The sequence below is a fragment of the Bombus impatiens genome, unplaced genomic scaffold (genome assembly GCF_000188095.3).
Source record: "Bombus impatiens unplaced genomic scaffold, BIMP_2.2 scf_0064, whole genome shotgun sequence".
Classification (NCBI taxonomy): Eukaryota; Metazoa; Arthropoda; class Insecta; order Hymenoptera; family Apidae; genus Bombus; species Bombus impatiens.
The window spans coordinates 1,278,045-1,292,070 of NT_176483.1; the positions used below are offsets into that span (position 1 = coordinate 1,278,045).

Consider the following 14,026-nt stretch of genomic DNA (forward strand, 5'->3'; position numbering starts at 1 on the left):
AAAAAAAAAAAAAAAAAAAAAAAAAACACAAGCAAAGCGAATTTACTTTCGTTAAATGTATTTTGCCATTTATATCGCTTATATCGTTGTAGACACTTTTACACTAGTCAGCAGGATGGACAAGTCAAGATACTGTTTTTCTCAACGATTTTACGGAACTAAATGTGCCTTCGGAAATCGAACAATTATTTTCGTGACTCAAATCGCTGTAAATGCGAAGATCGAAAAGTGAAAAGTTGTAGTATTTCCCTTAAAATCAATTTATTCTCAACAATGTTGAGGTTACTAGAGGCTTGATTCTTCGAATTGGTCCTAGACAGATTAACGTACGATTTTTGTTCAGGAGATGAAAATATATTCAACGAAGATTTCGCGATGCTTTAATTTTGCTGTTGATCACATCTTTGTAAGTCACATCTTCCTGAAATATCTAAAACATGTTCTATCGATATGACGTAATTTTGTAATTGTAAATAAATAATCTTGCATAAACGTTATAACGTTATAGCATAAACTTTCTCTAAAGATAAAATATCGTGTATATATATACAATATGCAAATGTGCAATTGTGCAAATGTACAAAAATGTTATTCCACGCTATATTATAGAGATACATGTGTGTAATCTGTTTACAGATGTTATATTTACCTCTTGCATTATTTATACCGCCATCGCATTTCATCGTACATAATCAATTTAATTTAATTTATCAATTATGGATTCACACGACTGTTATTGATGATCTTGGACCGTTCGAGTTAATATTCAACACACCAAAACATCATCGTGTACATCATGGTAAAAGACAGATGGGTTTTATATTATATTAAATGTTATTGTTAATAATCATTATTACGATTATTATCAATTATAATTATTATATATCGTGGATAGGTTGCAACTTATATTGCCTGGACAAAAATTACGGCGGCGTTCTCATCATATGGGATAAATTATTTGGAACATTCGTGCGAGAAAAGGAAAAGGAAGAGATAATTTATGGCTTAGTTGTTAGTGCTCAATCTTTTAATCCCCTGTATTTACAGGTAAGGTCATATTTGTTTAGACCATGTCTCTTTGTTTAACCGTTAATGAAACGAACGATCATTCTGTTACATTCTGTTATATAATCAGTTATGTAAATATGCGTTCGGTTGACATGATTTCAGAGCTAATCTACATTTTAATGAACTGTAGTAATCCATACTTTGATTCGTTCATTTATAGATTAATTTGTATATCGAATATTTTCAATTGCACCGACATGAAAATTACAAATTAAATTATTTATGCTTATGTGTAATTTACAATAATTTTGCCTCTAATATACTAATCCATGTTGTTTATAGCAATGCATGTTTGTTCGATATACGTTCAGATATATTTGGTCCAGTATATGTAACACATTCGTATATAGCATAACGATTTCATTTGTTAATATAAAATATAATAATTTTGAATTGTTATAGACATTTTACACTGCAGAATTATTTAAAAAGATTACACGGATGTCAACTTTTATGGACAAGTTAGGTGTTATCTGGAAAGGTCCTAGTTGGTTCCCAGGTATTCCTCGCTTAGGTCTGGATAAATATAAAATTAATGTAAGTTTTATATTTTATACACTTTTATGTTGTTGCGACTACATTATCATCGGTATTACATATCGTTACTGTTATTATTAGAATCGACTCACAAATGTATTTGAAAAATGTACTATCTCCTGTTGTACACTGCATTATTTTCTGATTACCAACAATATTTTATAAATAATTCAACCGATAGAAAGAGAATTAGATTGTATGAAAGTACTTGTATGAAAGTAAAATGAGCTCGCTGCAAACGTTCGGACGCATCATTAAATAATATTTACGAATATATAATTCGCTTTTAAGAATACTAATGGATTTATGTAATTGGCATATAACAGCAAATGCCGATATGGCACAGGTACTAGTTTGAATCACCAACAAGACCACATAAACCGGTTTGGTTTTACTATGGGTATTCTTCACCACACGATCACTGAATCTCATAACCATAAATACATTTATTTCAAAGCACGTTTATGGTAATAATATCATTGTCGTTATTTCCAATAGGTTACATCTAGGATTAAATATGATAATTATATACCGCAGTGGCAAAACATTTACGTAATTATACACTTTTGCCTAGTTGTTTATCATCATCTTCAAATATACGAGGAAACACAGGTGAGCATCGTAATAATTTAAATATCTTTGTTTCTTTATATGCTCAAACGTTGTACTTGTCTATTTTTCAAATATTAAATACTTTTCTATATAGGATTTAAGGACCATATCATCAGGATTTATCGTTATTAATAATTTGCTTGCTCTTACCACTATTGGTTTGTTATTTGATAAATCAAAATATGCTGGAATTTTGGAATTCATTCGATGCCTTATTTATTTAAGTTTCTCCAAAATATATTGTTCCATAAATTTATATATCTATTATATATATGTAATTTCGTTTTGCATTTGGATTTTACATTTTCTCCATACAGTAAAATCAAATTTTATAACCGTAACAAGATATAGGAATCAAACTAATGTTACGGAGCATGATGAAAATATTTACACATAAATTCTGTATTTACACTATATACGATTATTCTGTCTCATTGATATTTATGTGATAAATAATACATTATTCGATATCATTGTTGTACACATTTCACAAACAATAAATATAGTGGAATATAGAAATTAAGTATTTATTGATATGACCGTGAGGGTTTATCCATAGTTATCCTCGTTTGAATAAAAAATTAGCTATATCCTGTACATAGGCATATTCGCAATTGTACAAAACTTTTTCACAATTAATATAGAAGTATATAGATAATGAAATGTCTTTTGTATTCGGTATTCGTTCATTTCAGAGTATTATATGCTCGTTTCATAAAAATGTCGAATAAATTATTCTACGAGCAATAAGAAAATAACATAACTTTTTGAATACGATTAATATAGTAATCAAAAATATCATGTATATACTACCATATATATACTGTTGTTATATATAATAATATATATAATAATATATAATAATAATAATATTATAATAATCAGTTTTCTACCTGAACTTACGTCATTGATCTCCTTTAAATCTTCGATCCATTGCGATTTTATTTCAAACAGCTTCCCTTGGTTCCTTGAATTCTATTGAAACCACAAAAAAATAGAACTTTTTTTACACTCAATGTACTTGTTTCGTCATTGCATAATGAAAACATTTGGCAATTATTAACAAAGCAGCTCGTCGATTTCGATGATTTCCGAATATGTTTCAGATATCGACATTTTGAACAACTTTTCCCTATGCGTGTAACCCCCACTCGGCCTTAGTTTCTGAAATATACATTGGCAAAAAGATTGTCGGTACCGCTGCAGTGAATCGCGTGTGTAATTGTGCGTGTAATTGTGCATCTGTGGCGGTGTACGCGTGAGTATTGCCGGTAGCCTTGAGACAGGCGAGTACAACAACCGAACCAACAAATACAAAAACCAATCTAAACCTAGCTCTTATCTTTTGTTTATAATGCGAATGGATAATGCTCAAAATGTTAATTTCTACAACACATTAAAAAATCATCGAAATCGGAGAGGTGGGTCCCTTTATAAATAATTACCAAATATTTCTTATACGAAATTTTATGACAAAGCATTCGATTGGATTGAAACATTGGAAGCTCTAAAATTCCTGAATTATTCCTTCTTTTACATGTGCAACAGGTTTAGATAGCCGTTGTTCAAAGTACGTTTAGAATGCGGGATGTGAAGCGTTTAAACGGCATTGTTAACTCGAATATATGCCTTGCAGCAGATTGTTCCGTAGATAAAATTTATAAATAGTTTTATACGCTTACTTAGGTATATGCAAGTATTGTACAGGATGTTACAGAGAAGAAGTTACAGGATTTTGCGAATTTATAGTAATCATCGTTCCCTTTTCGTGCAAAATCAATTTGAAAGTTAGAAAATATGTAAAAGTTAAAGAGTACTGTACTTTTTCTTTACGCGTGCGAAAAACTAAACCAGACAGGATGATTCAAAATATATCTGCTGTATATATTTAAAAGTAGAGCGAATCTACTTGCGATTAGGTAAATGGGATTATACGATTTCAAGTAGGATAGATTATAATTTTTGTTATGTTTATTTTTTACGAAATTACAAGATTTCGAGTTACAAAAATGTTAGAAATACATTCAATTACCTAAAAATCGTATGGTTTTCAAACGATCCTAAGTATAAAAAATCACATCTTTTAATTGATATTTATGTTCATGTTAGGTAAAACAATGTGAGAATCGAACAAAGTTCATAATTCACTCTGTTTGCTAGAACATTTGATACTTACTCACTACAGAAGACGCTCGAAGTTAACGAACTTTGATACATCATTTAAAGAAACGATGAAATAGCGTAACACACATACAATCGCACGAATAATCTCTGAGGAACATAAATATTGACAGTCTTCTGATTTTTATCATTATCTTTGGTATTGTGCACTCTCGATACGTCGGTGTATACCATAAACGAATACGTCAGGCTAAAGAGTATCGACATCAAGTTATGAATCATGATTAAGGAAATAAATATATGAATTGTGTAACGATAGATTTCTGCCGAAACTAATATGGATAAAAATTATATTTAGAAATCAAGTCAGCGACTGATAAAAATAATAAAGCCATTAATCGTTTAGTAATGAAACTATAGCTATTATTAGTAAGTTAATGTAAGTAGTATTATCCTGTGATACTATTCTACAGTAGAAATATCCCATTTGGGTCTAAACGTTCCAACCGTACAATAGTTTGCATAATTTCTATGTTTAATACAATTAGTTCTCAAATAGTTTCTCTTATTCCTTTCCTAAATGATACAACAAAATGACTTGCCAATGTTATATAACAAAATTAAAAAGTATATTCTTAAAATTTTATAAATTTCAAATTTATGTTTTTGTTTTTCTTTTTTTTTTTTTTGACAATCACATGCAACAGATATCGTTATGAATTTATTTATAATCGTAAATATTTATCGTGCAATGGATAAAGAAACGATGTAGAATTTCAGAGGCAAGTAAGTTAATTCCATTATTTTGCTTTTTTATTTCGTTTCACTTTTTAGCTATCAATCAGTTTTTGTTAAAGCTCTTTAAAATCGAGAACATATTCATAGGCATACTTACAGAAAATACAGAAACATATGTATGTATGTAGCGTGTGAGACAGGCGAGAGAAGATGTACGAACGCTTCTAAGAGCGATGATTTATTTTTAAATAAAGGATGCAAGGAACTACCGAAAAAAGGCCTTCGTGAATGTTGAATGTATCTTGTATTTCTTCATTGTTTTCTTCATTTTATTTTACAATATTTTGTTAGTTGCGCGTATGACTTTGCGTTTATTAATTACCTTACGTATAGACGAAGTTATTGCTCTATTATAATCGAAGTTCTATCAAGTATGTTATCCAAGCAACTATCAATTGCGATGAATATTGGGGTTTCAATAAATGATGATATTATTTGGTTCATATAGATTTATATTTTCATCGATGAAGAAAGAAACAGATTATGAAGACAAATGAAAGACATCGTTAAAATTTTGTCGTAACGTAAAATTCGCATGACCGATAAAATACATGAAATTTATCGTCGGCAAATAGACGAAAGCAAAATTTCGTAATTGTTTAAAATTTCGCATACAAAAAATGTCTACAACATTTGCACATATGCATCGTATATTACGTAGAGAATGCATTCTCTCGATAGTTTTCTCCTAAAACCTTAAATATTACGGTTCGTATATAAAATTTTCTATTTAATTAATATATTTGTTCTTTCGTGAACACTTGCAATTAAGATTAACGAGTATTAGAGCTCGTAAACGTTTCTTGAAAATCAGTATGCAATATAAAGTGTTCGTAACTGTCAACACCTTAAGAAAGCGTAGTCACAAAGACACGTTATAATCGAAAATTTACAAAACATGACACTTTATGTAAATAGTATTATCATACAAGTAGGACAATATGAATAACATTTAAAAGTACAATTTTGCGATATAAACTTAATCGCTACAAACAAACGTGAACAACGAAGCAAGATATTCGTAATTATTTAAACAAGTAAATGGAAAGCAATTACATTCTAGTACGGATTTAATACGAAATAAGTAAGCGTCATTCGTATTCCTATCTCATTTTCATAACAATCCTATATTTTAAAGATCATAACTATTCGACTTAAGCATCGTAAAACAATTTACGTATTCTTATAAAACATGGCATAAAATAAAGGTAAATGCATTAATATCTTGCATATGCACAGCGCGCAAGTATTTCTTTAGTACATCATTTTCCATATTATGCTGTATACGTAAAGCATTTGAACTGGCTCGATAATACATCGTTGTAGCCTTAAGAACCAATGTTGTAACAAATTCACTTCGATGGTCCACTATCTGTAACGAGATAACGAGTTTAATATTCAAGCGCACGATACGTAATGAGCAACATCTATGGATATAGATATGCTACGATGGAAAGACAAATTTTCTCAAATACTTTTCATTACAGATCGTCCGTAAGAAGCGTAGTTGAATGCTATTGAAAACGATCGTATCTCTTTGCATAGGAAAAAACGAGTCTTCGAATGATATGCGAAATATAAAAAAAAAAAAAAAAAGAACAGGTTGTATCGAGCTACTGTTCGAAAGAATTATATGCATCAAAGTAAACGTTTCACAGTGTTCGGATATTAAAATCACTCGTTACGAATATCCGCTCGGACAATGCATATTTCCGAAGACCGTTCTTGAAAATTCCTAAAAAACAAGCGTTCGAATTTTTCGAAGCGATTCTTCGATAATAATTAGTCGTTCGAATAATCGTACGAAATTGGCCACTATAACGCGACAATGAAGTTTAAGGGAACCAAGCGAACGAATAGAAATCATTCGTGTACTTTTTATTCTTGAACCAATTAGTTGTACATTTATGTTACTACCGCGCAAAGAATTAGAATTCACGCAATTTTATCGGCGATGACAGAAAGCAAAGGGCTTAAGGGTAGTACACGCTACGATGACTACGGTAGAACCATAAGGTCGGTAACTACGTTGTCGAACATAATCTTTTCATACGATACGTACCTACGAAAATATTCCTATGTATTAGTGCTTGGTGTTGTCCTCATTTTATCACTTTTATCCGTGTCCACCGTTTCTGACCTTTGCTCTAGAGAATTGTCCGACGTGACGCCATCCGAATGATCGTCCTCGTTGCTTGGCCTCTCGCGACTTTCAGCATCTTGTGGTTCCAACAGAGGCATATCTAGAGAATCCGAAGAAATACGCCTAACGCTGCTTGCATGTTCGGCTACGTCCGATTGCATCTCCTTCGCATCTCGCACGTTGTTCAACGAGTCGGAACTCAACGAAGGAAAGTCTAGCGTGGTTTTCATTTCTAACGAATCGGAGCTTCGACACAACGGATGATGCTTTTTATCCATATTATCTTCCAGCTCGAGAGAATCCGTACTCGTTTCCATAACGTTGCTCTCCCTTTGGAGAGGCAGTACAGTTTCCGGTTCCTCCGGTTTCGAGATCGATTGCACACCAACTTGAGTTCCGATTTTCTCAACGTCCGTAATTTCGATTTGCGAAATGTCCTCCGTCGTATCATCCTGCCGATCAAATTTCTCCACGTTCGACTGAGCTATTCGTATGATCTCGTCGATCTCTTTTATTCTCTTCTCGTAATCATCGGATCCCGACGTGCTCGCGTTGAACGAGCCAGCCGTACTCGTGTCGATCCTCGTTCGCGGTAGACTTTCCAATTTGTACTTGTTCTCGGGACTTTCGTGTTCCAGCAAGTCCTCTTCCTCTCTGGCGCGCAATTCGATCAAGTGCGCTTCCCTGCACGCTTTTTCCAATCCTTCGAAATCCTTCAACGAGGACAGTGAGATATCGTCACCGTGACCGGATCGGCTAGTCATGTACCTTCTTGGAAGACTACCGTTATTAACGGAATCGTGCGAACCGCATTGTAATCTCCTCGAATTTTCGGCAGCGACGGCGCTCTCCAAGTTTTCGAATTCTTGCAACGAGCTCAACGATACGTTATCGTGATCGGATGGTCTAGTGAAATACTTTTTACCCGTTAAGACATCGTAATCGGGTGTGCTTCCAAAGCTACCGCGCATACTACCCACGCTTCCTATCGATTCTTTATGGCTACCTAAACTTCCAAATCTACTACTGCCAGCTTCAAAGTCGGTAATTTCCTCCTCTTTGATATCTTCTAGAGGGCCTCGATCGTACTCGATATCGTAGACTCGGGGATCCGCATGAAATTGCATTTCTATCCATTTCTTCCCTCCTTCGTATTGCTCCTCGTCCGAATACGACTGCGAATACTGATCGTCGTTTGAGACTTGCGGTGGACTTTCTTCCGACTCGAAATCGAATAATTCGTTATTTTTCGACGTTTGACTGGTCGACACTTGCGAATCCTGTTTGTTTTCGGTTATAAGGTTCTCAAGATCTCGATCGTACTGTTTGCTACTCGCTTGCGGTATGGAACTAATACGTATACTTTTACCTTCGGAATCGTATTCTTCGGCCTCTTTGCCGACTTCCTCTATAACTACAAAGTCGTCGATGATATCAGGCTTGTCGACCATCTCGAAAGAATCGCTATCCGGCGAATGACGGTCCGATTTCTCCTTTCCTACGACCGTATCGATGGACACGCCCGATGTTGACGACGTCGACATACTCGTCTGCTGTATTATCGATGGCGTGGACGTCTGCATGGACATTTCAGGACTCTCGCTGGATACTCCTGCCGCAACGTATCTTTGCTCTAAGAGCTCGGACTCGGTCGTCGTCGGTACGTCCAACGTTACTTCCTCCGTGTCCTTTTCGGCCGTTGCCGCGTCAAAAGTTTCGCTCTCCACCTTTTCGAAGGATGATTCGGTCTCGGACGTGGTTTGAGTCGAAATCACCTGGGTGCATACGCTCTGTACACCGTGTTCGGAAACCCGTGATGTCATTATATCTACAGATCGAAGAGTACCGGGTATCGCGGTCAAGGTAGAAGTAGCGAAATCAATTCCCTTGGCGTCTTTCGTCGTCAGTTCCTCCGTGGACTCAACCTCGAGAGCAGCGTTATCGAGGACCTGTGGGAAAATCATTTCGGAAGATCGCTTCATACGGCAAGGTATACTGCTGTAGATGTTGTCTATCGGTTCGTCGATCGGTATATCGCTGCCCGAAGAATCCGACTGTTCGGTGTGTTCTTCCTCCAGAGCACCGTCGAGACGTTCTTCCACTTCTTCTTTCTCCGCGTCAGTTTCGGAAGGCACCAACGTTTCCGACAATTCGCTGGTACTGTCGATGCTACCGAGGTGACCGGAACTCAAAGACGTCAGAGATTTCATAGACTCGCGCGAGCTCATCGTGGTGGCTGCTGTATGGTACTCCTGAGAGGTTGGTTTCGAAGAGGAAGAATGCTCGATAGACATCATCGCGGTTTCGTATTCCGAAGCCGTCGCAGAAGGTACGCCACAGGATTGCAAAGCCTCTACGTCGGAAGAACTAGGTCGGCTGCCGCTACCGATCTCGTAATCGCAAGATTGGTAATTGCTACTCTCGCCGGAACTAGAACCAAGATCCGCGTCGCTGTCAGATGCCACGCGTTTAGAACTTCTACCGGGTTTCTGTCGTCTTCTGAGTACCGGTCGTGGCAAAGCCAAAGAAGAACTTTCGTCTTTATTGTCAATGTCCGAGCCTGATCTGCTAGCAGGTACAGGACTAGGATGTTCCTCTTCGTCGTCTTTCGTATCTTCGTGGACGGTTATCGCAGCAGTCTCTACGTCAGACTTTTCGGTTTTGATCACAGGTGTGTCTCCTCGTAGACGTACCGGTTCTTCGATACTGCTAGAAGTGGATTCTTCCAATTCCATTTTACTTTCTGTACTATCTTTTGTTTCGTACGGCATCGACTTATCGATAGGAGATTCGCTCTTTACAGCTTCGGTATCCGATTCGTGCGGCTGTTGTTCAGGGAACGACGGTGTGTATAAAAATGGTAAATCGTTCGGAATGGATTCGGGTTGTAATTTAAATCGGAACTCCGAAGGGGAATCTTTAATTTGAATCACAGTTTCGCTATTTTCGCTTAATTCCTCTATCAGGTCTTGTTTCGCTGCTTCTAAAGATTCTTTCACTTCGGCTATTTCTTTTTTAACTACCTGATCTAGAACGGTTATAGCGTATCGTGCGCTTAAATCAACGCTAGGGAGATCGTCTTTTTTTATTTTAAAGGCACAAGTGTCGGAAGGAACTGTCGTGGATCTTCCAGGCTTATCGTGTTTCTCCGTAGCTTTCTCCATATGCCTTTTATAGTCGTCGCCTAAGGGTTTCATTTTCGACAAATAAGCTTCCGTCCATTCCTTTAACACGTCATCCACGCGTACTGGTTTCTCAGAGTCTGTCGTTTCTTGCCATACTTCTTCCGCGGGTTTCTCGCTCTCCTTTAACGATCTCGTCGTTGTTTTTTCCAATTTCAGTTCGATTCCCGACTTTGAAAGGATTTCCTCGCGTTTAGAAGTTTCGCTGACCGAAGACGCGTCCTCTTTCATCGTTTCCTCTCGAGTTTCTTCCTCCAAAGATTTCTCTGTCGTAGTTGCAGGTAGAACCTCGGGACGTTCTTGCGAAGCGGACTCGTCCGCTTGTAAAACCTCTCGCTCTTCCATCGCTTCCGCGATTCGTTCGCTAGATATTTCTCGTTGAATACTCTCGATGTACTCTTTGATAGGCGTCTTCGCGTCGTATTCTCGTTGTAACGTGTCTACCAACTCCTGACAACTAACGTCCAATTTGTTTTCCACCAGTTCGCTTTCAAAATCTTGTTCGCTGACAGGAATCGCCGTTAATTTCGTCTCACCGACCGAGGAAGCCGTACTTTTATCGCGACCGTTGTCCGCGACCGTCTCTTTCGTCGATTCTATCACGCTGATCTCTTCCGAAGATTTAGTACCGGATTCTTGTTCGTGATCCGTCGATCCATCCAACGAGGATAATCGTTCCTTCTTCTTCATCGATTCGTAAGCTTCTAACTCCTGGTTGAAAATCTGAGACGGTTGCAGCGTTTCTGATATCTCAATTTTCTCGTCACCGATCATCCAATCGACGGGTTTAATTTCAAGTCCGCGAACTTTCGGTTTCGGGGAGACCAGTGGAGGACTTTCGATTTCGAAGCTGTCTGCTCTTCTCGTACTGATCGTCGGCAGATCCTTCTGCATCGGTATAGGCTGAGAAGACTCCTGTACCAAGGAATAATCTATATTGGTATCCTCGGATACGGTACTAGGACTTATCGTTATATCCCGTTCTTGATCCATCTTATCGAACGAATCCATTTCGGCACTCTCGTGCAACGACGGAATTCCCCTACTTGTCTGCTCGGATATTTTATGTTCGTCCATTTCCAAAGAAGGCACGTCAACCGAATCTTCCCTGGATTGACTGTCTACGCCAGGTTCGAGAATTTCCAGAACTCTGGCACCTGAAATCTCCGATACGATCTTATCCCGAGGCAAACTAACGTCACTCTGGAAATCTCTTTGCAATTCCACTTGACTGCTCGACTTGCTGAATCGTTGTTTCTCAGATTGTGCACTCGAGGTTGGTTTCGACACGCTTTCCAATTCGTTCGTATCGACGTCGATGGTTTCTTCGAAATCTATTTGCTCCGATATGCTGCTAGGGCTCATCGTAATGTCTCTGTCTTGCAGTTTAGCCTGGGACGACGAAAGAGGAAAACTTTCTTCCTTTTCCTGCGGAGACGATTCCTCGTCTTTAGTTATATCTTCGCTGACGCTTATACTGTCTCTCGTAGAACTTTTGTCCAGGGATTCTTCCTGTATCGACGACCTCAGTCTCGGCGATTCCATTAAACTTTCGTCGATTTTCATTTGTGCCGCTTGCTTGTCCATCGTTTTCCTCATGATACTTTCGAACTTGCGCGTCAAATCGTCAGCCAGTTTTTCGTGATCCGTTTCAACGCTTTCGCTTATAATTTGCTCCAGATATCCTTTGCCAAGTAGTTCTGCTTTCAAATCCTCCGCCGATTTTGCTTCGATTTCCCTTTCGATCGATTGAATCAAAGTCTCCGCTATGGTACGTGCCTCGATCTCTTTAAACTTTAGCCGTTGCTTTTCCTCTAAACTTTCTCCCGGTGTTGTTACTTCTTCTTCCATTGCTTCGCTCGCTTCTTCTTCCTTCTTCGATAAGTCTTCCTCCTCCGTTTTCCTCCTCTCGCTCGGAACGAATTGAATAACGTCGAAACTTTCTTTGCTTTCTTTGCGCGATTCTCCTTGCGCGAGCGTTTCGATGTGATCCGAATCCGCAACTGGTTTAGATATCCTCTCCGTCGCCGGTTTCCCTTCTACCGTTTTCACCTCATCCTTCTCATCGTCCCTTTTTCCACCGATATCTTTCTTTATCCGAATGGCTACGTCGGCATCGCTTTCTCTTAACAGGCTACTACCCGCCTCGCGAGTCATAACTCCCTCCTTGTCGGATAACTTTTTCAACGTCTCTTCCTTCTTCGTTTCGGTTCTCGATTCGGAGGCAGCTGCGTCTATTATTTCTTGCGTATCCGTCAAATTCATCGACAACTTTTGAATCGCCGTTTTATCTAATTCCTCGTGTTTGCTTTTCTTCTCCTCCAACGTCTCGGTCGGCGATTCTTTTTTCAATCGCGACTCCGACGATTTCTTCCTCTCCACGCGTTCCTTCTCCTCCAGCGTGATTACTTTGTCCCTACCGTTGGAAATCTCCGACGACACCACTTCCTTCTTTTCCGTCGTAGTGGAAGTTTTATGATCGATCTTCGAAGTGACGGTGGCGAATTCGCTCTTTGCGCTTTCCATGTCCTCGAACATTTTGAAAGCTTCTTGCGGATCGACGAACGATTTGGAAAACGTTTGTGTTTCGCTCTTCGTGGTTAGGTGCTCTTCCAATTTTGAAGTCACCTCTTCGCTCGATTTTTTTTCCGTTATCGTGTACGATTCGCTTTCTTTTCTAACATGCGTGTCCTTCTTTCCAGCTTTATCCGATGTTGGCTTGATATCTATAACACGTTTGGGAATTCGAGATTCGAACTCTTTCTTCTTAGTTGTCGGCGAAATTTCTTGTTCCTCCGTGCTTAATTCCTTGTCGCTCTCGAGTTTACTCGGAATCTGTTTTAGTTCCGTTATACTCTTCGGTTTCGTTTCCTTTTGCATTTTGTCCTTATCTATCTTTGCCGTTGAAACGGGAATACGCGACTCGAATTCTTTCCTAACGTGCTTCGTTTCCATCTCGGTTACCGTCTTCTTATCGAGCGTAATCTCTTCTTTCTCCTCTTTTCTCGATTCTTCTCTCTTTCCTTTGATTTCTCCGTCTTCGACCTCTTGGATCGATGAGATCGCCACAGGAGATGCTTTCTCCGATTTTTCTTCTTCGATCGACGTTATCTCCTTCTTCGTCTTATCTTTGACTTCGATTTCCGTCGCTCTTTCACCTTCCAGCAATTTTTGCATCTCTTTTCTGATATCGCTTGTAAACGTAATCTCCGGTGTAACTTCGCTCGTAGATTCCACTTCGTAGACACTTTTCGTTTCGATCTTACTCTCGGGAAGTTGAACTAGCGCGGCGGCTAAAGCCTCGCTTCCTCCTTCTACTTGAACCGATTTTAACACCTGCTCTTGAACCAGAGTGCCATCTTTCTGCACCTTGTAGATAATGGTAGTTTCCTCCGTTATAATGCGTCTTCCAGTCGATTTCTCTCTAACAACGTCTTCCTCTTTTATCTCCGGCGTTCTAACTCTTTCCCGCACGATTACATCCGTAACAACTTTTTCACTTTCCTTCTCCTGTTTTTCTACGTGTTCGACAACCTCGTCTTGCGCCTCTTCCCTTTTCGTCTCC

At 38.3% G+C, this 14,026-nt stretch overlaps 2 protein-coding genes across 8 annotated transcripts in view; one reads left to right on the top strand and one right to left on the bottom strand.

Moving 5' to 3' along the window:
- Positions 1 to 2,732, top strand: part of LOC100744163 (alkylglycerol monooxygenase) — a 5,093-nt gene extending 2,361 nt beyond the window's left edge. Inside the window, exons 5-9 of the mRNA XM_012394095.3 lie at positions 637 to 799; positions 896 to 1,047; positions 1,471 to 1,605; positions 2,104 to 2,217; positions 2,312 to 2,732. Coding sequence (XP_012249518.1) covers positions 637 to 799; positions 896 to 1,047; positions 1,471 to 1,605; positions 2,104 to 2,217; positions 2,312 to 2,614 — 867 coding nt within the window. The 3' untranslated portion in view covers positions 2,615 to 2,732. The remainder of the gene's footprint in view (positions 1 to 636; positions 800 to 895; positions 1,048 to 1,470; positions 1,606 to 2,103; positions 2,218 to 2,311) is intronic.
- Positions 2,733 to 5,372: 2,640 nt separating this feature from the next.
- Positions 5,373 to 14,026, bottom strand: part of LOC100744281 (ankyrin-2) — a 36,003-nt gene continuing 27,349 nt past the window's right edge. For all 7 annotated transcript variants that reach the window (XM_024372363.2, XM_012394030.3, XM_024372362.2 and 4 more), the window contains 2 exons: positions 7,199 to 14,026; positions 5,373 to 6,508 (listed from right to left, as the gene is read on the bottom strand). In XM_024372363.2, coding sequence (XP_024228131.1) covers positions 7,213 to 14,026 — 6,814 coding nt within the window. In that variant the 3' untranslated portion in view covers positions 5,373 to 6,508; positions 7,199 to 7,212. The remainder of the gene's footprint in view (positions 6,509 to 7,198) is intronic.